Genomic DNA, 26,734 nt, shown 5'->3' on the forward strand with positions numbered 1-26,734 from the left:
AGCTTCTACAGCTATCGGCAGCCGAGCTAATCAGCTAAGGCCCCCGTCATGGTGGATCAAAGAAAAGCCATCCCTCTCTGAAGTTCAGATCCATAAAATCATGCCTGTGTCTATAGCTTAGTGGTTATCATGTTTGCCTCACAGACACTGGTGAACATAATAAAACGATCATTGTTTTATGCCACTAAATTTTGACAATCTTAATACTACAGCAATAGATCACCAGAAGAGGGCAGGAGAGGAAGATGCTGGTCAATACATTTCTGAGAGACAGATTTCTGGCCACAGATGAGAGAACTCTACGGCAACTCTTTAAAAATAGCTGTAATATACAAAGGTGAGTGGCAGAGGCAGGGGAAGAAGAGGTATGTTACCTTGCCTGGCAGGGGTTTTAATCCAGGAGACATTTGGCTTATATCTCCATAGACAAGGGGGCCAAACAGACCTTGGGGTAAAAAGGAAAGGGGTGAAAGAAGCAATTTTCTGACAACAAAGAAACACCTTCTTGCCTTAGATTCCCTGACACCATGCTCCTTTGGTTCTCCTCTCTTTGCACTAAACACTCCTTCTCACTGTCCTTTGATGGATCTCCCCATCGTCACTAACTCCACACATTGGAATAACCGGTCATTTGTCTATAGATGTCTTTACTTCTCCTTATCCGTGCTAAGGGGGGGTCTCATCGAGAAAAGTGGTTCAACCTACCCAGTATAATTTGGAACAACTCCCCAATTTGTTACTCCAGCCAATATTTTTCTTAACTCCAAGCTTATGTAGATAATTCCTCAATCTTTCTGGATTGGCTAGATGGCCATCAGGGATCCCCAAGGCCACTCCCTAGTTAAATGACTCATTAGAAGGACTTGTAACAGTCAGCATCTAGTCATACTAATGACTATGATTATTTCATTAAAGGATATAAAAAAAAATCAAAAGCAAAGAGAAAAGGTACATGGGTCCCGGAGAAAACAGACACAAGCTTCCCAAAGTCCTCTCTCAGTAGGGTCACACAAAACACACTTAATTATCCCAGCAACTAGTTGTGGTAGCATAGATGAAGTATTATGTACCAGATAAGCTCATTAGAGATTCAGCATCCAAGGCTGAATATATGCCAAAGTTCCAAACCTCTAGAAGGAAAGTAGGCATTCAGAATGAACTATATTGATTGTTGAGTCGTTTGGACATATTGAGCTGCTCTAAACAGTTCTGGCAGTAGGACCTCTCCTGATATGCAGGTTCTAGTTGCCAGCCAAAAGTCACCCCTAGAAGGCGCCCAAAGGATAGCAGTCAGGCCTTCCAAAGGACAGCAGTCTGTCAGTTCATTCTGTCTTGCAAAATGGCTAATATGTTTCCAGATTTAGCAAGTCTAGGACAGCCGCTTCCTACTCTACTCCTTCCGGAGCTTCTACATCTCAGTAAATGGTGCCTCATATACCTTGTGACTTCAAAAAAAACTCTGAAGGCATCCTTGATTCCTCTCCTCTCTCAACCTACAGTCAATCCATTAATGCACTATGTTGACTCTACCTTTAAAAGAGCCAGAATCTGTATTTTCTAGAGTTGGATACAAACACAAATAAATATACACCAAGCTGTGACTTGCTCTTTCTTTTAGTTAGCATATTACTGCTTTTGAGAATTGTACTTCAAAAACTGTACAGACATTTTATTCCCATTCTGCATCAAATTTTGTATCAGTTTTTTATAAAGAACACATTTTATAAAGAACATTTAAAAGATCATTCTGATAACATTGAAATTAGACAAGTCGAATTTTCAGGAAGAATATACTGAAACAATGGCAGAAGATAAATATATCTGATTTCTATCTCTAAGAATTGTAGGAAAGCAGAGCAGCTGTACCCTATCTCTCTTCACTGCCAGATGCCTGTGTGATTTTCCACTAACAATTCTAGTATAAATACGGCTAAATGAATTACCTTCTAATATAAATAAACGTAGGTCATAACACCAGATTGCATGCCATATGTTATTTTTTAAATAAAAGAAATATATGGATTCTGTAAACTTGGCGCTTGACATTTCCATTAATTTCTTTTTTACTCTTGAGGAGCCTTGAAATTAATGACTAACTCCTACACATAAAGGTTAAATGCTTATTAAAGGGTTTGCTGGGCATCTCATGATAGCACTTATGATATTTGAAATCTCATTCTAATAAAATTTGGCGAAATTACCAAAAAAAAAAAAAAAGAGCCAGAATCTGACCACTTATTATCACCTTCATTGCCACAACCTAGTTGAGGCCCCACTGACCTTCACCTGGACTATCTCAGTCTTCCAGCTGGTGACACTTCTACTTTTCCTCCTCTTTACATTATTTTCCACACAGCAGCAGAGTGATCCTTATAAAAGTTTAAGTCTAATCATATCAAATCCTATTCAGAATCCTCCAAAGTTTTCCCTTCTAAAACAGAATAAAAGTCAATATCCCCATCATATTCCATAAGGCCCTTTAAAATCTTTCTCATGCCCAGACCTTCCCAACCTCAATCTATCACATTTCCTCCCAGCTACTTTCACCCACCTCCTGCGGGTCTTCAAACACACCAAGCGTGTACCTGCCTAGTGGTTTTGCCCTTCCTGTTCTTCCTGTTTGCAATGGGTACGGTCTCAGCTACTTCCCTAACTTCTTTTAGGACTTTTCTCAAATGTCACTTTATCAACAATGTCTTCCCTAACCTCCTTAAATTAAACAGCACTTCCATCTCCCCAGAGTGGCATTTCCTACCCCCTCCCTTGTTGTACTTTTTTTCCTTAGCACTGATTATTTCTTAATATCATTTATATTTATTCATCTGTTTACTATTTATCTCATCCCTGAAGGTCATCAGAGCAGGGACTCTTTGATTTTTGTCCACCCAAGGGTCTATCAAGAAGAGGGGTATGTAGTAGGTGCTCAATAAATATTTATCCAATTTATTTTATCCAATATTTATCCAATATTTATCATCTAGATATCATCTGGATATCACCTAGATTTTAAAGAACTAAGGATTAATTCTGTCTTCATGAATTAAACAGTTCTTAAAATAGTTCCACAGGTTTCTTACAGTGTAAGTACCTAATTATATAGTTCTCCCACAACTTGGGAATGTATTCAATATTAAAATATTATATAACTCAAAGGGGGTGAGGACAAGAAGAAACTAAAAGTTATCCATAAACAATCACCCAGATACACCTACCATAAATTTTTTGGTGTATGTCCTTCCAGTATTTTTTTTCTCTGAATATATAAATATGTATATACGCTTATAATATTTTACATGCTGACTTATAGCTTTCTATTTTGGCTTGTTAGGATATTCTGAACACTCTTCCATTTCTTGAAATATTATTTTAATGGCATTATATCTAATGACTAAAGAGGATATACCACAAAAAATTATCACAGATTAATTTTAAAAACGTTATGTTTCTGTCGTATAAAAGATAGGGCAATGTCTTCTTGACGAAGGTCCCACAGAGTCAAGGTCCCAATCTCATTGTCTGGCTGTAAATCCTTGCATATAGATACTAAAGAAATATCAAGGAAATTCTTCTAACAGTGTGTCTCTCTCTAGGTATATGTATGTGTATATAAACCCATACACATTTATATTTATTTATATATTATTACCCTGGCTGATAAAGTTCAACTCCCGAAAGGTCAAAGCTAAGAAAAATAGTGAGGGTATGTACATTTCATTTTCTAAATATATATTCAAGACAGGCTTCCCAGGTTTTAATAATAATTCCTGCATTTTCTATCTATGTGAACTTAAGCAAATTACTTAAACCTTTGTTTCTGCATCATGATAATGAGTGTAACAATATTTCCTGTCTCATAGGATTGTTGTAAAGACTGAATAGGTTAATTAATTAATTAATTAATACAAAGCTTTTAGAACAATACTTAGTATATGGTTGATTTCAGTAAACATTGACTGTATTACCATCATTCACATTTGCATTATAGCAAAGCTAACAGAATGTCCACATCCTAAATAAAATTTGTAATAAGGGCCTTCCCTACTCTTTTTTAATACAACTTTTAGAGTGGAACACTTGCTTATAATTTACCTGTGGGGAGATAAAAAAAAAAAAAAAGAAATACACAAACAAACAAACAAAAAAAACTCAAGACTACAACTTACTTCATTATGAGCGGGCTAGTGAAGGACAAAATATCAGCAAACACTTTGAATAAAGCAACTTGAATCAGGACAAACTTAAAGGTGTTCCACAATGCATAGACCAGAGATGGTTTCCTGGCATGTGTTTCTTTAGGAAAGGATGCCTACATAATGAAAGAGAGTGAGAAGCAATGAGAAAATTGGACAGAGCTAATAGAAGTAAAAAATGAAATATATATACAAACTAACCATAAAACTAGTAATATGCTCTAAGGATAATAAGGTAAGAAGAATGGGATAAATTCAGTTAAACGTGAAAATATGATCTATATCATTGGCATGGTATGTCTTCAGATCACTGATATTATTTACACCACGTGGTATAAACAGGCAAGAAAAACAGTCATACTTTTTACTTTTGTCAATGTTGAAACTGTTTTATTAATGTAATTAATATAAATATAGTGTTATCTTCACATTATATTTTATTTTTGAAAATTCTGAAAAGGACATGTATGTGTGTACGTATGACACTAGGCAGATATGGAGTACCTATCCATCCCTGCCCCATTAACTTTGATCTTGGTCACCATACCTGGACCAACAGATTTGAAGCCACAGGGAGATACAGAAACCATCTTTGCCACAACAGTTGAGCAAAAGATACTGGTGAAGAGCCAAAGATAACATATCAACACACTGTTCCTGATATTAAAGGGAGGGGTTGCTGAATAATTTGTTGAGAGAAATTAGTTGCAATAACCAACTCTGCTTATGAAAATGGGTTGTCACTTCACATATTTAGGGACTTTCTAAATTATTAATAATAATATCTCATGTTTGGAAAAAGGTCTTTCTAGTTTTAGGTAGTAATTAGGTACTTAGGATTTAATAATTAATTACCTTTACTCCTTGCCTCTCTTGAGTCCTTAAAACTTCCTTCCTCCATTGTTTTTCAAAGATGGGACACACAATATAGGAAGAATCACTTTCATGTAGCTCACAAAGGTCCTCTCTTTCCAAAGGTTTCTTATAGCCTAAAACAATTACTCTAAAAATGAAAAGAGTAAGGTAAACAATTCAGCAAAACTAATAATCAAGTTAAAAATAATTTTTGCATGCATTTATCTTATTCTTTGATGTATAAGTTATTTTTTAAAATCAGGATGCAATGACTAGATAGTATTGTGGGAAGTCATACAACATATCCTGCAGTTCAGTAATGTGCAATAATCATTTGTAGCTTTCAGAAGAATTACCTGGACATCCAATTATTCAGTGAAACACTACCTTCATTTACTCATCTCATACTGGAGGCACCTACTACTTTACCTCCCTTACTGAAATTTAAATAACTAACTTTCACAGTAAGGTGTTCACTTCAAAATCCCAGCTCCTCTGTCTTGTATCAGAGGAGAAATGGACCCGACCTCTGTATTTGCAACTCCTATTCCACTGGGACATTATATTCCCTTTTGCACTTGACTTTACAAATTGTCCAACTAGATGTGGAATACCTGGCTATGTCCCATAAACTTCAGCCTTGGCCATATTATCTTTCGCCAACAGAATACGAGCCAGTGTGACAGTGCTCTTAAGGTACCTTAAGAAGCATGTTAAGTTACTGCTAGCCTCAGTACCTCCACTCCCCGCCATTCAGTGAGCTTACCCCAGGGGACACTGAATAATTATGCAAGAACAATGGATCTAAATCAAGACTGTCCCAGGTAAACTATGAGGCATGGTCTAGTTACAGCACAAATACTGTTGTGGCAGACAGTAAGTTAGACTTACCTTACAGCCTTCCTTCCGTCCCATCATCATCTGACACATATTCAGTTGAAAATCTTTTGAACTCAGGGTAAGTCCTTATCTCAGCCACAGAGTCATAACTTATGATTGGTCTAATGTAGTCCTGGTAATCTCAGTACCTTTGGCTTGGCATTAATAATTTAACTCAGCTATGGTTAAGGATACCGAAACAAAAGTCTGCTGAGAACTTTCTTTTTCAAAAAGAAGCACAAAACTTCAAGAGGAGAAAATGTTTGCCTTCTTTTCCCTTTCCCTTCTCCTTCCTGCCTGCCCTGGAGGCATAATGCTCTGACAGAAATCATCTCTGCCACCCTGGTGAAAAGCCAAATAATAAGAAAGGGAGGTGGAAAGAGAGAAAAACTCTGGGCCCTTTACAACATAGTTCACCAGCTGGTTCCTAGCGTTCTGCCCAATAACAAGAAAATAAATACCTATTTGTTTCAGTTTTCTTTTCAGTTTATTATTTGGCTACTCTGTTGCCTGACATGTTCCTTGTTTTGTTTTTTTTTTTTTTCTTCTCAAAATTTTTTTTTAAAGATTTTATTTATTTATTTGACAGATAGAGATCACAAGTAGGCAGAGAGGTGGGCAGAGAGAGAGAGAGGAGGAAGCAGGTTCCCTGCTGAGCAGAGAGCCCGATGTGGGGCTCGATCCCAGGACTCTGGGATTGTGACTAGAGCTGAAGGCAGTGGCTTTAACCCACTGAGCCACCCAGGCGCCCCTCTTCTCAAATTTTTATTTAAATTCTAGTTAGTTAACATATAGTGTAATATTGGTTTCAGGAGTAGCATTTAGTTACTTAGTTAGTTTTAGCATTTAACATTTTAGCATTTAGTTACATTTAGTTAGCATTCATCACTTACACATAACACTCGGTACTCATCATAACAAGTGACCTCCTCAACACTCACCTCCCTCCATCAACCCTTGGTTTGTTCTCTGTCAAGAGTTTCTTATGGTTTGGTTCTCTCTTTCTCTCATTTTTTTTCCTTCCCATATGTTAATCTGTTTTGTTTCTTAAATTCTGCACATGAGTGAAATCATATGGTCTTGTATTTGCTTTTTCCTGACTGACTTATTTCACTTAGAGAGGATGCAGAGAAAGGGGGACCCTCTTACACTGTTGGTGGGAATGCCAACTGGTACAGCCACTCTGGAAAACAGTATGGAGGTTCTTCAAAAAGTTGAAAATAGAGCTACCCTAGGACCCAGAAACTGCACTACTAGGTATTTACCCAAAGGATACAAAAGCCAGACAAGTTCCTAAGTGATAGAGTTCAGATATGCTCAGTTATGAGCCTGGTGACACGACTTGCTCAGGAAGAAATTAAACCCATGTTTAAACCCAGGCCTTCTGACTCAATAGTTTCTGTTCTTTCCATTATGAAGTACATTATTAGTCCAAGAGACCATAACAAAGTATTATACTACTCCAAATTGGGATGGCTTTCACTGTCATTATTACTGAACCATCTCTATCAATTGACCCTGAGATGGATTTAGAACCTACAGTAACCAGAGTCTGCACTGGATTCAATTTCACTTTTATTATACTACATAATACCATATTACAATTCATATTTAACAAAAAGGTTTAAATGTAGTAAGAAAGGAGCTTCAGTAATCATGTTTCTGTTGGCTCAAATACCCTGGATGTTTTCCTACAGTGCACTTTCAAAAACATATTAAGCAATAAACTACTTTTATGTCATATTAAGTGTTTCTATCCCATTCCACAAAATAAATATTCATTTTCAAAATAAGATTGCATTGATTTTCACAAAAGCATTTTTAATAATGTTTACTGCCTCAGCATTTTGAGTTAGAACAGTGCAAAACTCAGCGGTTTTGGTTCATGGGGGCTAAGTGACCCCTGGCTTTCATGCTGAGTCTCCAAATAATGCAGCATCGAAAAGTGACACTTGGACTGAATTGATTGTGATGCACGTGGTTCAGTTGTTTAACTACCGTGACTTCCCTTTTCCCAGGTGTGTGCTCCTTCCTCCTCTCTTGGCTCTCTTTTGGTACATTTAAATAATCTTATCACCCTGGCTCGTCTTTCTATCACACAGAAGCATCCAGGAAAAGAGGAAGGAGTGTGTCTTTAAAGCAAATGATGAGACAGCTTTTTGGGAAGAAACAAGGACCAACAGCTGACCCTCCCAATAAGGGGATTGTAGCGTGCATAAACTATTCATAAACTGCGGACCTGTCTCATAAGCATGTATCTTGTATTTTTTAGACTGATACTTCTTTTCAAAGGTCATTCAGTTAAATTAATTTGATCCTCGCAGCTCTCTAAAGCAGGCGGAGCCGTATTAATTTCCCATTATTACAGGCCGTTAAACACCAGGAACTCCAGGGACTGGCCAGGTTTTTAAATGTGAAATAAACCAGTGCTTTCAATTCTGTGATCTTAGAGAGAATTTCGAGCATAGTCAACATAAATGAGTGTGAGTAAGCATCTCATCCAACTGATGTTAAGAGCAGTAAACCAGTACCAGTTTGCTAGGAAGATGAGATGAAATGTAAATTTTGTAGATGGGTAATACTGGAAAACTTGGAAAATAAAGATATATATGTAGTTGTATTATCAATTTCATTATCATTAATCAGTTGTTGTTTTTTTAAAGCAGTGACTGTGTTATGGGAAAAGGCAAAGGTCAGTCTGTCCAAAACTTGTAAGACAGGACAAAGTCAGGTAATATATAAGTTTTATTAATATGTGAGGAAAGGGAGGACAAACTGAATAGTGTATCCCTGGTTAAAATAGTGATTCAACTGTGACCTATAAAAACTTTAACTAGATTTTTCCATGTATGTCAAGGGGATTATTCTATGACAATGATTATTATACACTGATGACAGATTATATTTGCTAATAAAGGCTTCATAATTATTTGATCATCAAAACTATCTAGACAGCTCCTGCCTTAGGAATTAAGGCTCATAAGCATATAATTCCCTAATTATTTGTATCATCTGAGCACATTTTAATTGAATTATTCATATAATTACAAGAGCTTGAATTTGGCCTAGGAAATAATTTCTGACTTTATTCTATAACTCAAAGAACAGATCTGAGAACACAATTAACCACTGTCTTCAAAGAGGCATTCTCTTAAACAATAGCTATATTTTAGCTGCAATTGTTTAATTACCAGATAAGAAATCAAATTAGATTCCTGCCAATGACAGTTCCAGATAGCAGCATGCTATAAAAATATTTCCTATCTAGTTCTGAGATGTTAAATCTAAACAGAAAAAAAAATGTGATATTCAACAATTACAGCTTACTGGTTTATTTGATTGATCTAAGATATGGACTTCAAGACACTGAGGTGTTATATCTTAAAATCTGCTAAGCCTTATCTTGCTTATTAATTTAATTTCAGCTCATATTTTATCCCTCCTAAAATGGTGTTTGTAGTAATTAAGATAAATTCATATAGTCTTTACAGTTTGATAAAGTTTTAAAAGTACATTCCCTTAAAATTAATTTTATTTGCATTATTTAAATTCCATGATATCCTGTGACTTAAAAATTATAGTCTAAAATTTTTAAAGCCAGAACAGACATCACTCTTCCTCTCAACATGAATGAAATATAATGCAGGTTTGGAAAATGTATTTATACATGCACAAATTTGAAAAATCAAAATCATTAAATTTAAATAGCTCACATTTACATAATTCCCACGTAACCATGCTTTTTTCTAGTGTGTAACTTAATGTAGCGTATTGATATAAAACTCTTGCCATCCTCTTTAAGTGACTCCTAGTTTTGCTTTAACTTGGAATTCTTATATTTCAACCCAATTATTTGCTTCTGCACAATTATTTGCTCACCAAGTATATCAGTTTTCTACTTAAACTGCTTTCATAAAAATCACCAACGAACTTTATTTACACTGCCAAATTCAATGAAGAATACTCAGTTCTTTTTAAAATCTACCTCTTTTCAGTATTGGGTGCTACTGACCACCTTATTTTCCTCCTGTTTCGACAGTTTCCTTAGCTTTCAAATACACTCTTTCCTTGGTCTGTCTCTTACACTCTGAATGCCTTTCCTTAGCTTCCTCGGTACTTACCCCTCCTTCCACCATTTGCATACTGAGGACTCTCAATGTTCTTTTTGCTCATCCCATTCAGTAGTCCCTCTCTTTCTGGATGACCTCATTCACACTCACAGCTTCAACTACTGACATACAGTCAATGATTCCCAAACCCATATCCTAGATCAAAAGCCTATATACCCAAACACCTATTAGATATTTTCACGAGGATGAGTCAGACATCTCCAGCTGAAGCTTCTCCAAACTGAACATACTGTTCTTCCACCACACCTGAATCAGGCAGTTATCTGAGCCAGAAACTGATCAAGGTTTTTCCCAGTTCTTCAATATCCTCATCTAATCAGCTCCAACTGTTCATGCGCTTTTGAATCTGGTCTTTTGAATCTGGTCGTTCCTCTGACCATAAGCCTAAATTTACAGCAATATTGAAGAACCTTCTAACCACCCTCTGTTTCCATTCTCACCTGGTACACATCATCCCCACACACCTGCAAAGGGGATTTTCTGAGGAGAGAACATGAATTACATGACACTCTGCTTGATCTCTTGCCCCACAGACACACCGTAGTGTAGTAGGGTCAGTCCATGCTTGTCTCTCTGGTTTGCATACAGTCTTTGCTCAACTTGGAATACCTCTTGGCTTACTCTCACACATTGTTACATGTTGGGTTCAAGCATTAATTTCTTGTAAAACATTCCTTAACTGTGCAAATGTGGTTAGATGGAATTCCTGAAAACTGTGTTTCTCTATTTATATTGCCTTTTGCTTTTTTGGGTAACTGACAACACACTTTTTAATCTTTCTAAATCTACTATGAATTCCTAGAATATAGAAACTAGGGCACCTAGCTCTGCATTTTTAAAGGTTAGCATAATGCACGGCATCCAGCCCACAATCAATCTTTTCTTTTTTTTTTTTTTTTTAAGAATTCATCTACTCTTGAGAACATATTTGTAGATCATACTGGGCAATTTTGTTTCTACCAACTGTAAAGCAAGGGGTATAAAGTTAAGATAATAAATTTGGTTTCACATATCATTACCTTTCTGTTATGGGGGAAAGAAATATATCTCTAAAGAAAGCTTCTGAATTTATAAAATTAGAAAACTCAATTCTTCTCTTTTACTTCTCTTTTACTATGATTTAATTCTGTGTTAAAGCCCTCATCACACATTGTAGATGAATTGTTCTGTGAGGTAAACCACAATATATGTCTTATAAAAATGACTGTGTATGTTTTATGTGTGTGTTTTTTTTTTAAGATTTTATTTATTTGACAGAGATCACAAGTAGGCAGAGAGGCAGGCAGAGAGAGAGGGGGAAGCAGGCTTTCCGCTGAGCAGAGAGCCCGACGCGGGACTTGATCCCAGGACCCTGAGATCATGACCTGAGCTGAAGGCAGAGGCTTAACCCACTGAGCCACCCAGACCCCCCTGTTTTATGTGTTTTAAGAGCAGTGTGTGTGTGTATGTATATGTGTATATCTACACATACATATGTATGTATGTATATATATATGGCAGCATTCCTAGTAAAAAGTAGACTATCAAAGTGAAAAGAAAAGCATGAAACATGGACTCAAAAACTGACTTCCAGCACCAAGTTGGTGTACTTCTTCTTGGGTATCAATGGACAAGTTAATTCCTCTTCCTAAGCTTCAATTTTCAATTTTCTCATATGTAAATGCCTATCTCATAAGACTTGGGGAAGAATTAAGTGAAATTATACATATATATATGTTGGATGTTAAAAAAAAATTCAAATTTCTGGGGCGCCTGGGTGGCCCAGTCAGTTAGGCACATGACTCTTGGTGTTGGCTCAGGTCATGATCTCAGGGTCGTGAGACATACCCTCCCCAGGAGCTCCCCACTCAGCATGGAGTCTGCTTGAGATTCTCTGCCTATCCCTCTCCTTCTGCCCCTCCCCCTGCTTGCTCATGTGCTCTCTCTTTGTCTCTCTCAAATAAATAAATAGAATCTTAAAAAAAAATTAGATTTCTCTCTTTCCATAGTGCTAACAGGGTTATAGATATTATACAGGGACAGACATATTGCAGGAGTATTAGCAATCTTATCTGTGGAACTACTTAGTATGTTATTATCTATTATTTCTCTGTAATAAAATGAGAAAAAAATTCTTTACAAAGTCATTTTATAAAAATGTTCACACTTAGATTAGAGAAACAACATTTAGGTGTCATTTTCCTTGGAATCTTCCTCAGGATGGTACGCTACAAACAAATTAGCAAAATTCCTACCTGCTAAACCAGGAATATGTCATCCTGCTGAAGAATGAAGCACTTTTCTCTGGGTTGCATTTCTAAAAAGAAAAATATAACAAGTAGTGCATGAAAAATATGCCTTTATTTTAAATTTGAAATATCTTTGTCAACAGGTAGAAAAGTAAACATGAAATAATTTCAACTACCAACAGTTGCAGGTATGTTGATATTATAATCCTTAAGGAATAAAATTACTAGAATGGTGGTTGGACTAGAGGCATTTTAAGTTTCTCCCAACACTATCATTATGACTCTGTTTACATAACAAGAAGCCATGTAGGAAAAAAAATCATTTCTGAAATTCTTACTTCTCATTCTCTCTCTCTTTCTATATATATATCTCCTTGAATTTCTATGACTGGTATATATGTATGTTTATGCATATGTATACATACATAATTTAGCATCTACATATAAGCTAAATTTAAAACATTTTAATCACTAAATTAAAGATAGTTTTGTCTCATTTTCTAAAAATATAAAAATAAGAGAGTACAATAGGCATTTGGTTCACTTCTGTGTGCTTAATTACATATTTTAGTATAAAGGTATAAATATACAAATGTTTATGTATCACAATTACATATTATTTGGGGAGTTTGTAACATTACCATAAAATTCTTTCTGTTCACCTGGTGAGTTCAACAAAAAGAAGGGCTTAAAAAGAAGGCCTCAAAAGTAATCATTTTGGGGCACCTGGGTGGCTCAGTGGGTTAAAGCCTCTGCCTTCGGCTCAGGTCATGATCCCAGGGTCCTGGGATCGAGCCCCGCGTTGGGCTCTCTGCTCGGCGGGGAGCCTGCTTCCCTTCCCCTCTCTCTGCCTGCCTCTCTGCCTACTTGTGATCTCTGTCTGTCAAATAAATAAATAAATAAATCTTAAAAAAAAAAAAAAGTAATCATTTTATATTTTTAGAGTCAGAACCAATGCCTATATTTTAAAAAGTAAGACTGATCACTACAGTAAAGTTCATTATTAGAAATCATTATTTTAGCACTGACCCTCTCTAATTCAGTTCTGATTTCATACATAAAGTATTAACTATGTTTTGAAAAATTCTTGTCCTAGAAGGAATGTGTACAACAAAATTCCATCCTATACAGCAAAATGTCCTGAGTAGGGAGGAGAAAACATTATTCACTCCATATCTGTTCCCTGAGTTACGGCAAATGATATACTATAAATCATTTACTCAATTGCTATCTGTCCTTGTATTATTGTTGCAAAGAGTAAATGCAATGACAGATGTAAAATCATCATCACTCCGGGGCCCCAAAGAACCGCTCACACATGTGAACTATAATGTCATCATCACTACTATTACCAAACACATTATTTGGAAAATAAGTGCACATATTGTGGGAAATGTTTTGAAAGTTCTTGAATTAACCCGCAAGTCACATTTTATTTCACAGGGAGTTGCCAATCTGATAACTTACCACCAATGCGAAGATCTGATTCACCCCCAAAACATGTGTATTTCTGTGGCAGACTGCAAATGGCTACAAATCCTAGCAGCTTTTACCATCAAGAGGTATAAACTCTATTCTCTACCCCCTGAACAATTTTTGATCATGAAAATGCCACGAGAGTGACATCAAGAGAGCTCCAATTCTAAGCCTCAGGGTTCTGTGCTCAGAACCCTGAGTGTCACCATGTGTCTGACCCCAAGCTGGCCTGCTAGAAGATGAGAGACCCCTCAGAAGAGACCTGAGGTGCTCACCTGACAGTCTGTCATCCTGGCTTGGAAAGAGCCAGACAACATGAGTAAATTAGTCCTAGACGATCCTGTCACCAGCCAGCTTTCCAGCGGACTATGGTGCCTAAAAGAGTTCAGCAGAGATCAGCCAAGCTGACCCAAACCAGGTCATGACCCAACTGATCCACAGACTCAGGAGCTAAGTTAAAAAAGTGGTTGTTTTCAGCACCACATCTAGCAAAGCTACGAGAGAGGGTTATCTTAATGGACCCAAACCTCAATACTTGACTTAACATTCCCTTTAGGCCCCTTTTCCCGTGTGAAAGCATCTCATAGGAGGCCCTTTGATAAATAGCCTCCTTAGATGTGGGCCAGGAATCTTACACTGAACTTATCACAATAAATTTCAAATTTACATCCCAGAAAAAAATTACAGTGGACAGGTAAAATATCTGGTGAAGGGAATACGCCTTATCAAGCACCAAGAATATACAAATGACTTTTCAATAAATACTGAATTCTTAGCATGGGTCTCACTGAGTTCATTATTGATATATTGCTACAGAGTAACTTCTATGTAGAAAAGCAAACAGGACAGTTCTAAGAGTATCTTTCAGTGTTCTAATGTACTCCCATCTTCTCCATTAAACATTTCTCAATCCTTCTAACTCACTATTCTCACTGTGACAGCACTTCTGGTCTGCAGATCTACCTGACCTCAAATGTTTCCCATTTCCCTTGTTACCCTGAGCCCGCTACAGGCCTTTGTTTTCTAAGCCCTTTTCTTTTCTGTTGTACTTATTTACCACTAAGTGTATAGCAGGAATCCCATAAATGCACCTTCACATTGCTGACTTAAGGACGATTTTCATTTGAATGGAGGTCCTATTATTTCTGGGTTTTGACAGAGGAGGAGCAGGAATTTTTGGTCATGAGACCACAGCATAGCCAGGGTCCAGGATTAGTGAAGTGTTTTGCTTTCAGTGTTCCTTGGGTTCAACCTTGAGATGTGGTCCCATAACGAAATGATTTGTGTGACTACTGCATTTAACAATAGCTCATAACCCCTAACTTCAGGAACTTCCTTTGTGGGCACTGGAACAGTGTTCTGGGATTGGTGGAGGAAGTTAGGGGAAGTAAAGGACAGCCTCATGGAGAAGGGAAAACATCCAGAAATCAAAAATGTATGTTTCTTAATCACTTATTATGTGCCAGATTCTGTACAAAGTATATTACCTCATTAAATACAACATGTCTTTGTGGGGTGACCGGGTGGCTGAGTCGGTGAAGCACTGCCTTTGGCTCGGGTCCTGGGATCAAGCCTCATCAGGCTCCCAGCTCAGTGGGGAGGCTGCTTCTCCCTTTGCCTCTCCCTCCTGCTCATGCCTGCTCCCTCTCTCTCTCTCTCTCAAATAAATAAAATCTTTTAAAATGTATATATAACATGTCTTCGTGGTGAAACTATTTTTGTCAACCCCATTTTACAGGAGAGGAAACGAAGGCCCAGAGTTTAAGAAACTTAAGGAAGTTTAAGAGACAGGATCTAATGCAGTTAGCCCATTCCATCTTCCAGTCATAATTCCACACTCTCAAATCTGTTACAGGCCTCTGCTACTTAGAGATACTGTTCCTCCTGTCCACATCCTTCTACTTCACTTCTGGCTAATTCTCACTTGTACTTTAATCCTATTTAAGATCCATTGCCTTTGGAAGGGGGGGGGAAGATTTATTGCCTTTGGTAATTCCTTTCCTCCCATCCCAGCCTTCAAGGCTTATATTCTTGTTCTGGGTTACCATAGCAATCTCAACATATTTCTCAGGGAGGATTTAAAGGCGCTCTTCAGAGCTGTCTTTACTGAATTTACCCTCACTCCTTCCTGACTATGGAACCTTTTGCTGACAGGCGCTTCTCTCCTGCTAGACTTTAGTTCTTCTGGAAGACAGAAAACTATATTTGATTTATCTTTATATTTTCACTTTTAGCCCAGAGCCTAGCTCATAATAAACATATTTTGCAGGGGAGTGAATGAATGGCCGCCCACCAATCACAAGTATTTATTAGTATTCTAATGATAGGTCACTGTGCCAGGGCTAGAAACTATCAGAAAGTCATGTTCTTAGCTTATAAGTAGGTGGGATTTCTGTCTGAGATCTATTATGTCAAAACATAAGGTCTCAGCAATGAAAGGTAATCATATAAGGTTTTCCATAGGCTTTGAAGCCATCAACTTTTTTTTTTTTTTTAATTTGGCATCACAGAGATACCAAAAAGAAAAAGCAATTAAAACTAGTATTTTCAGGGCGCCTGGGTGGCTCAGTGGGTTAAAGCCTCTGCCTTCGGCTCAGGTCATGATCTCAGGGTCTTGGCATCGAGCCCCGCATCCGGCTCTCTGCTCAGCAGGGAGCCTGCTTCTCCCTCTCTCTCTCTCTCTGCCTGCCTCTCTGCCTACTTGTGATCTCTGTCTGTCAAATAAATAAATAAATAAAATCTTTAAAAAATAAAATAAAACTAGTATTTTCAATCCTGTCTAAATGGATTCCTGGTCCACAAAGCTAGCCAGGTTGAATTAATAGTCAAGGACATAAATGATGTTGAAATCCTACAGGAAGAACTGACTGCAATTTGGGGTGAGAGATATGTTTGAGTTTTATAATTCTCCGCCCTACAAGTTTGTGATTCACTGCCTTTGGCCACCTCTGTATTTGTACCAATGATGTTAAACCCATTTCTTTGCTTAAGCCTGCCAAAAAAAAAAAAAAAAAGGAATACTGTCCTGGTGGAGCTCTTTCACATTTTCAAAGGATTTATTCAGTATCTATATTTTATAGACTTTACGTATAATTTGCTTTACTTTTAAAGACATTTATAGTTTCATTTTATACGTACTTAGAAGAATGCCGTCGTATTTATTTGAGACTTGGAGTCACTACCAAGAACCAGGATTAAAGCAAGCTCCCCTGAACCTGATTTTTTTTTTCCTTTTTAGAATTACAGAGCTACTTACGGGAGGGGCTATTTCTAAGGCTTTATCTCCTGGTGAAAAGCAAAGCAAGTGCAATTTTTGTTAGGGAAAGTGCTCCACCACACCGCTGCAGGGTTCGTCGCCCGGTACGACTGTCCTAGCACGTGACTTCCACTGCGAAAGAAGCACGTGTCATCACGAGGGCAGAGCAAGGCACAGTTAAGTGCCCGCAGTTTCTGGACTGCCCCGTCTAGTCTCCCAACACCCCTCAGCTAACACCTGTCGGTTATCGGTGTTACTGATGCCGCATCTCCCTGCGGTTCCGGGGGGTTCTGCCACTGCTCGGGCAGTGCCATCCCAACCTCTCCGCCTTCGGGGACGCCAGGTCCATTCATGCCCTCCTCACGTGCTCGTTTCTGGTGACGGGGCAGTTATTCCCCCCTTCAAAGATGCCCCTTTCTCCTCCAGCCGCCACCTTGACGGAGATCTGGACGGCTCCGATTTGACATCGTCCTGGGGGCCGGCGTCAGCTCTCACGACTGCGCGCCCGCGCGCGTCCGTCGGTCTCTGAGGGTGACGACTGCTGCGAAAACGCGGCTCGAAACCATCCGCGCCCCGGCCCGCGTCCGAACGGGCGGCCTCCCTCTCCCCACCCGCAGCGGCGAAGCGCGCCCGCCTCTCCCTCCAGGACCAATGAGCATTACCTGCGCCTCCGGCCCCGCGGGGACACGCTCGTAGCCGCTGCCGGCGCCCCACCTTCGCCGGCTGGAAAACATGGTGCGCGGGCGCCCGGCGCCGGGAGGCGGAGGGAGGTACCGAGGCGGGGGTCCGTCGCCGCGGCGCCCCGAAGTGGGGAGGACGCGCGCCCTCAGCCAAACCTAGTTGGCAGTCGCCCCGCCCCGAGCCGGCCCTTCCGGCGAGCGCGCCCTGGGCGAGGCTGGAGGCGGGCGGATCCGCGGGGGGCCGGGGCCGGGGGGGGGGGGGAGCAGGGGGAGGGTTGGGGGTGAGGGGTCGGGCAGAGAGGGGATGCGGGGAAGGGGAGGAATGTGCAGAGGCGGGACCTTCTGTGGAGTACGAAGATCTCTGCCTCTGGGGCAGTTTACCCTTGACTCCGTAGTTCTCCACGCCTCGATTTGCAGGACTGCTCTGTTAGGAAAATGTTTCTTTAGGATCGAAGCACAAAGTGCGCGTCTCCCTGATGTTTGTAAATAGCGTATTACAGCTGTCCCGGACAGAAAACTGTTAAGGACTACAGGTGGCAGTAGAACTTTATGTAGCGAATTTCATTGCGATGACTTTACAATTAGATACAAATGAAATACTTCCCTTAATATTAGCAAACCATAACAGTATATGAAATCTAAATTTTACTCTTCAAATTAATTAGAAAGCAACATAATAAATGAAAAACTAAGTAGTAACTAGAATCAGCAAAGGGCTAAACGAGAAACATGACACATAAAAGGGAATATGAATATTAAGGATGACGTTTGAGTTTTAATAACTCTTGACAAACCGTGAGCCTTGTACAAAGAAGTACTGATGTATACAATACTTTGAGGAAGATCTGCTGATCCCTGAGTTGTCGTTGGTCTGAAAATATTTTCGGTTAACTTAGAACCTGAAGCAACAAGGAGTAATTTATTTTTCTTTTTATGTTTAACTTTTTTAAGTAGTCTCCCCCTACCCCCACATGGGGTTTGAACTCCTGATCCTGAGATCAAGAGTGGCATGCAAGACTGAGCCAGCCAGGCATCCCAAGAGGGAGTAATTTTAGAAATTCTGAATAAGGAGATAAAGTTAAGACAATGTGATAATTTCACAAGGATGGGTAATTACGTTTCAGGACTAAGGAAGATTCTGTCTGCTTCTTGAAATTCATGTTAGAGGTACATGGAAAGAATTGAGATTTAGGATTGAAGAAAGTCTGTTTCCTGGAGAAAAAGGCCCAAAGATGGTACCTGGATGAAGTTTGGGCTTGCCCATAGAATGAGTCAAATTGTGAGGAACCAGACAACTTCCATGTAAGGATTAGACTAAATGACTCATCAGAAAATTAAAGTTCTGGGGGATGTTTAGAATACAGTTTATTTGGCTTTCTTCCTCTCTAGACCATATTGGTCTGGCCCTATGCAAAAAGGAAGTTGTAGATTTTAGTTTAAAACAAACGTGTCTGTAAAGAATTGAGGTTGCAGCTTGGGGTTTAGAAACTTTTTCTCACTTCTTCCAGAACTTTACACAAACTCCAGTGCAATCTGGGGACATTTCATATTCAGCAGCCGCAGCCTGAGAGGTCCCTTCTCCATCTGTACTTTTCAAATGCTCACTATGTGGATTCCATGTGGAAAATACAAGATCTTGTGGAGTTAAGTCCTTGCTTTTCAGATGCAAGGAAAGAAGGAACTTGGAACCTGTGCCTTGAAAGAGGAAACTAGGAAGAAGAGGCCTAAAAATAGCTCAGGCTTTAAATTCAACATGTGTTTCCCTTCCTCTTCTTGGAATCAGTCCCCTCAGAAAAGGCTGGTGTTCTGGCAACCGAAAGCAGACAGATTTCCACACAGACTCTGTATAGACACACAATTCACTAATCAGTGGGAGGAGATAGAGATCCCCAAGGTGATTTAGTAAAGGTGAGAGAGAGCTATCGGTGTATTGGGGAACTGGAATGATGAAGTCTCCACTCAAAGGAATTGGGGGAAAAATCTCTGGGAGCCCCCACAGAATTCCATTTTAAATTTGTCCATTTTGAAGGAGGCTCAAGGTAAGACTGTGCTAATGAGATGGAAGGCATGAGGGTTTTCAAGAAAGGAATGACCATTTTCATTGCCTCAATGAAAAAATAGTAAAATATTCAGATTGGCCTAGGCAACAGATAGTATAAAATAAAATGACCTTGACATAAGCAAAACACTGCTGCACAATTAGTATTCTATCACTGAATTCTCACACTAGCTGGATTGTGAAATAAATATTTCCTCCTCAGGGGGAAAAAAAAATCATGGAGAGATGGAATAAAAGGGCATTGGATTTAGTAATGGGTGGAGCATGTTTTATGTCACAGTTCCATTTTCTAGGTTCATTTTGAGAATTTTTTTAAAGACTTTATTTATTTATTTGATAGAGAGAGAGAGCACAAAAGCAGGGAGAGCAGCAGAAGGAGAGAGAGAAGCAGAGCCCAATGCAAGGCTCCACCCCAGGACCCTGGGATCATAACCTCAGCCAAAGGCAGACGCTTAACCGACTGAGCCACCCAGATGCGCCAATCTTGAGGATTCTTGTCCTCCCAGGGATTCTGTTCAACTTTACAAGCTCTGCAGGAGCTCAGGTTATCCTTTCTTATTGAGGGCTTCAAAGATCAGGGTCAGAACCTCTGAGGCTGATTAGAATAAGGCTGAAAGAAAGAGCTGCCTGTTTCCCATTGTTAGTGGAGCATACTGTTGTCACCATGGCAGAGAGGGGAGAATTCTTTTCCTCAAGGCAACTGTAGGTTGTGTTTCTATGGGGGGGTAGGGTCTGGTGTAGACATTATTTTCATTGTTCTTGTTAACCTTGGTATTAAAAATTGAATTAACAGGGGCGCCTGGGTGGCTCAGTGGGTTAAAGCCTCTGCCTTCAGCTCAGGTCATGATTCCAGGGTCCTGGGATCGAGTCCCGCGTCTGGCTCTCTGCTCAGCAGGGAGCCTGCTTCTCTTCCTCTCTCTCTGCCTGCCTCTCTGCCCATTTGTGATATCTGTCTGTCTAATCAATAAATAAAATTTAAAAAAAAATAAAAAAATTAAAAAATAAAAATTGAATTAACAGTACTCTGCAGTTCATGGCATACTACCATCATTTTGTGAAGCACCATTTTTCTTTTTTTTTTTTTTAAGATTTATTTATTTATTTATTTAATAGAGAAAAACACAGCAAGAGAGGGAACACAAGCAGGGGGAGTGGGAGAGGGAGAAGCAGGCTTCCTGCTGAGCAGGGAGCCCAATAAGGGCTTCATCCCAGGACCCTGGGACCATGACCTGAGCCGAAGGGAGACACCCAACGACTGAGCCACTCAGGCACCCCATGAAGCACCATTTTTATTTTATTTTGTTTTCTTTTTATTTTCCCACTGACTCGATTTCCAATCCCTTTATTACCCACCACAGGTCATTTATCTGGAGTGACATAAAGGTATACAAATGGCATTTTCCTAGAAGTCATTACAATACAATTCCTTCCCTCCCCCCCATATTTATTAATTTGTTATTTGTAGAGCATCTACTCATGTGAGGTCATGCAGTACTCACTACTGTTCCTGAATTCTCTGTGGTACTTTGTTCTATGCAAATACCACAATTTATAGGAACTTGAATGTGATTAAGCACATAGACTCTGAGGTTAAGACTTCAGGTTGAAGTTCAGCTCCACCATTTAACAGCAAGTCATTTAACTTCTCAGGGCTCACTTTCCCATCTATAAAATGAAAGTGATAGAGATGCCTTCTTCACGGATTTGTTGTGAGAACGACACAATTTAATCATGTAATAAGTAAAGCACTTAGAACAGCATGAGCACATGGTGAATATTGAATGAATTATTATGATGATTATGACTTATCTAGTCACTTAGTGAATGAGATGTAGGCTAAGTCCAACTCCTTGCTCCCATGGTCAGTGCTGTGAGGACTATCTCTGTGAGGACTAGTGTATGACTTTCTCCTAGATCTAACTCAAACTTTCTGGACTCAGGAACCCTTTACATTCTTCAAAATTACTCAGAATGTAACTAACTTTTGTGTATATGGAGTATCTTGATCGATATTCACTATATTAGAAATTAAAATGAGATTTTAAAATTATTTATTTATTTAAAGATAATAATAACCCCATTACATGTTTCATTAATGATAGATTATTTATGAAAAATAGCTATATTAAAGAATAAAATTTTTTTCTGAGAATACTGACATTGTTTTACATTTTAATGTCTGGTTTGGTAAAAGATGGTGGAAATCCCATACCTGCTTCTGCATCCAATCTATTACAATATATGCTTTTGATTGAAGTAGATGAAGAAAATTTGCCTTCCCACACATATGTGGTTAGAAGAGGTGGGTTAATTTGTTGCTTTTCAGGTAGTTCTGGGTATTTTTCCTAGCTATAACAACAAAACTATTAGTTTCTTAAAAGTTAGTTGCAGTGCAGAAGCTGAAACCCTATCAGTAAGCCTTTTGTGCTATATTCAAATTCATTGGTTTGTCTTGCATTTTTTTTTGTCTTGCATTTTGAATGAGCCCTTTATAACTGTATGATTTTGTAACATGATGTATTGGTTATTTGGTTATATTTGTTCCCTGAGTAATGACTATCTTCCAAATGTTGACACTTACCATTATGTAAAATCAAAAAAAGTTTATTGTTATCACCACCAATGTCATAAAAAAATTCCTCAAGTATTGGAAAGCTGTCAAGGTCATAATGCTGGATACTGGTAGTCTAAAAATGTAACTTTCTCTAAAAACCTTGAATTTTTCATTGGCAACAAACACTATCAGTTATATTCTTTGAAACGGCAGAATCGCTTTATTTTCTCTTGAGCAAATTCTGCCAGACATCCAAGTCTGAATAACCATAATTTGTCTTCCATCATTCTTTCATGTGAAAATGGTGTTCCATGAAATAGTGGCCAATCCTGCTTCAGTTCAAACTACTGTATAAGTGTTTTTCCTTGAAGCTACCCTCGTACTTTAGAATGCAGCAGAAGTGTTTTGGGGAACTTTGAGGTTCATCTCACAAAATACGAGACATACATACTCAAGGGTCAAGACTGAATATTAGTCCACATACACATTTTAACTTAGTGTGAATGCACAGCAGTAAAGAATGTGATGACTATTTGTACTTGGCTTTGCTGGATGGACTTGTTCTAAGGAGCCAGCAGTTTCACCCATGATTACTTTTATATCAGGCATCCAAATATTAACAAAGTGAGAAAGACAAGTGAAAAAGACTAGGTACTAACACTAGTTACATGTCTGTGGTCCATAGGAAGACTACCATCCAGGAACGTTCTGAAGAGAGTTTACATTAAATTTAAATGTAAATTTAGCCGCGCCTAGGTGGCTCAGTGGGTTAAGCATCTGCTCTCGGCTCAGGTCATGATTCCAGGGTCCTAGGATAGAGCCCCACATCAGGCTCCTGTTTGGTGGGGGGTCTGCTTCTCCCTCTGCTCCTCTCCCCTGCTACTGCTTTCTCTCTATCTTTCTCTCAAATACAAATTTTTTAAAAAATTTAAATGTAAATTTAAAATTTAATGTTAAATAATAGAATTCACCATTGATTCATATTCTATCCCAAGGAAATAAGCAGCAATGAAGTCAAGTAGTTCTTATTGATAAATATTTTCACTGAGTCATTATTTATGTATTTGGAACAAAGAAAAAGCAAATTACAACAGTAGGACAACCTTTGAGTTAATTATATATAAAACCACATAAGGCAATATTATGCCATGATAAAAAATGACATTTATGATAAAAGTTAGTATCTGAACATGCTAACTATAACTGTATAATTTTTAAAGGATATAACCTTCATAGATGACATCAACTATAAAATATATGTAATTAATTAAATTACCATAGTACAAAAATGTTAAATTATTTAAAATGTTAAATTAGGGCACCTGGGTGGCTCAGTTAGTTAAGTGACTGCCTTTGGCTCAGGTCATGATCCCAGAGTTCCGGGATCGAGTCCTGCTTTGGGCTCCCAGCTCCATGGGGAGTCCACTTCTCCCTCTGACCTTCTCCCCTCTCATGCTCTCTCTCACTCTCCCTGTCTCAAATAAATAAAGAAAATATTTAAAATGTTACATTATTTACTGTTTGCAAATAATCAGATGTTTATAGTGGTCCCCATTGGATGGTGAGATTATGAAAGATTTTTATTCTCTATATTTATAATTTTTTCACAATTCCCTATAGCAAACATGCATTAATTTTAAAAGTAGACAAAAATAAATGTAAAATGAGGGTGCTTTTGCCAATAGGCGATGTGTTTTTAAACAGGCACATAATTCTTCAACACAAGCTTTGCACCTCCACTGCTCATGTTTCCCCAGATGATTTATCCACATAGGAAAGGAGATGATTGAGGGCCGGTTTGAAAGCAGGGCTTGAGTGTGAGACCAGAGGCAGAGTCTCAGTCTGCATCTGCTAGCTGTGTGAAACTACGCAAATCACTTCGCTTCTTGTTTCTTAGCCTCAGTTTTTCAGCCTAATTTTTACCTTACAGAGCACCGGAAGTACGATATTAGAAGCTGAATTAGAAACCAGATTAACATGTTAGGCATAGGACCTAACACGCAGGTAAGCACTCAGTAAACATTGCAATCATACTACATTTAGAGCCATATCTAAAAAGTCTAAAGGTTAGGGCCCCGCTCAGATGGGAAACCAGAAATGTAAAGCAAGGCCAGTGAGCAGAATTTTGAGGCAGACTTTTCAGATCGGCTTCTCCACAGGAGAATAAGAGTGTTTCAAGGAATGAGTGGATTCACTCGACAAAGAAAACCGGTAAAATATTAAGACGCAAAAACTGAAAAGGCTTGTGACGGTCACTGTGGCTGTCCAGATTGGATAGAAACGTGATAGGCGGGGCGCCTGGGTGGCTTAGATGGTTGGGCGCCTGCCTTCAGCTCAAGTCATGATCTCCAGGTCCTGAGTGTAGCCCCGCATCAGGCTCCCAGCTGGTTCAGCGGGCAGCCTGCTTCTCTCTCTCTCTCTGCTTCTCCCCCTGTTTATGAGCTCTCTCTGTCCCGCTCTCTCAAACGATGAATAAATAAAGTCTTTAAAAAAAAGTGATAGGCAACCGGAGACGGAAACATCTCAAAGTATAAACCTTTGTGAGTTATATTTAAACAATCAGTCACCAGATCGATTCCAAATATGCCCTAGGAGGGATAGACGGAACAACTTTCCACTTGAGTCTGACAACAGACTGCTGCCTGTTAAGAGTGAACTTGGGGGCGCCTGGATGGCTCAGTGGGTTGAGCCTGTGCCTTAGGCTCAGGTCATGGTCTCAGCGTCCTGGGATCAAGTCCCGCATCAGGCTCTCCCCCTCTCTCTCTGCCTGCCTCTCTGCCTACTTGTGATTTCTCTCTGTGTGTGTGTCAAATAAATAAATCTTAAAAAAAAAAAAAAAAAAAGAATGAACTTGGTTTTCTTTTACATACATGGAAAAGCGTGTGCAGGTTCGTCGTTTGGAGTTTGTAGCTTTATTCTTGATTGAACATGGCTGCTGGTTTGTTTTTGTTTTTTCCTCCCCAGTAATAAGCATAAGCAAATTTCTTCAGAATTTCCATACTGATCACGATAGCATTTAGCAGCCAAAGGGCAGGTATTGATTTTGACAGGGAGAATCAAACATTTTTTAAGTTAGAATGCTTTGGTTTATTTCTGTTAAATATGCACAGGTTTTTCCTCTATGAAGCTCAGACCGAAGACCCTGACAGCATTGAGAAAATTGCCAACTTTTTAATCTCTGCCTTCTTCCCAAAATGACAGCCAATAGCAAAACGGAGTGAGAAGAACAAGTTGGTCTTCAAAACAAAAGAGCCAGTCATTTGACCAGCAACATGAGTTAATTCGAGAACAGCAGAGGAATTGCAATTAGGAAGAAGCAGACGTTGGCAAACCAGAGGGAGGTCTGGAGAGCACAGGAGAGGGGCTTGCTTTCATTGGAGGAGGGAAGAAACTGGGAGGGGCTGCTCTGCGGAGTTTAGAGAAGTGACGGCTTCTCATTGGCTCAGTGTGGCAGTTTCTCATTGGCTGGGCTATTGATGGGCATAGAGAAATTCTTCCTTCTTGCTGGGTTTCTTCCAGTTGGGGAATGGGAGGTATGAGTTGTAGCGCGTGAGAGCGCCCCCTTCAGGACTTCCTGACTCCGTTTTAAACGTGGTTTGTTTTCTATATTTTTACAAATAATAGTCAAAAAAGCAAAGTCGCTTATTAATTCCATGTAGTAAAAGCAAGTGCAAGTTGCTCTGATTTCGACTGCATTACAAAAGCTGAAAGTCAACACCAGAGAAACTAAAAACAAAGCAATAGTAGAAAAGATCTCAAGTTTTGAAGGATTTATTCAAAATCCACCATGTCACAGAGGAGGAGAGGACAAAAGAGAGTTTAATGATTTTCCCACCATTACAGTTAGAGAGAAAACCAGAGCAAAGTATTCGATTTCCTTAAATCCAAGATTCTTTGTGTTTGCTTTTCCACTATACCAATATGCTACCTTTTCATTTTTCTTCAAAAACAAACAAACAAACAAACAAACAGTGATTTGCAAATGTGTGAGAGAAGCTACTAAGTCTGGTCATCTTCTGGTAACAACTTACTTGTGATCATTTTTGTTTGACCCCCTGAAGTTGTATGCACATCATTTAGCGAAAAGAAATTTCCAAATATTTTCCAGAGAATCTCTTCAGATCTTCACTGCTTTATTTAATCAATGTATTTAACAAACATTAAATGACTATTTCTATGTGCTAGGCATTCTGGTAGGTGCTGGAAATGTGGTGACCTATCCTTATCCTCATTGGATTATGTGTGAGAGACCAAGAAAAAACAAGAACACCAAGTAAATAAATAACTACAAAATTTATGGTACTATGAAGAAAATGAACAAGATGCAATACTAGAGAACAATGAATCAAGATATGGCTCACCTTCTAGTTAGTTGGGAAAGGCACACAGGTTAGAACGTAATGAACAAACTATAGCCAGTCACAAGA

The 26,734-nt window shown here is 38.9% G+C and overlaps 1 protein-coding gene across 1 annotated transcript in view; it reads right to left on the reverse strand.

The window, feature by feature from the left end:
• The window catches only part of LOC308351509 (multidrug resistance-associated protein 1-like), a gene marked incomplete at its 5' end in the record, with an annotated part of 92,013 nt that extends 74,265 nt beyond the window's left edge, over nt 1-17,748 (reverse strand). The window contains 4 exons of the mRNA XM_080817228.1: nt 4,164-4,306; nt 5,046-5,193; nt 12,289-12,350; nt 17,677-17,748. Of these exons, the coding sequence (XP_080673354.1) occupies nt 4,164-4,306; nt 5,046-5,193; nt 12,289-12,350; nt 17,677-17,748 (425 nt within the window). The remainder of the gene's footprint in view (nt 1-4,163; nt 4,307-5,045; nt 5,194-12,288; nt 12,351-17,676) is intronic.
• Between the last annotated feature and the right edge of the window lie 8,986 nt (nt 17,749-26,734).

The sequence above is a fragment of the Martes martes genome (assembly GCF_963455335.1).
Source record: "Martes martes genome assembly, chromosome: 1".
NCBI classification, from domain to species: domain Eukaryota; kingdom Metazoa; phylum Chordata; class Mammalia; order Carnivora; family Mustelidae; genus Martes; species Martes martes.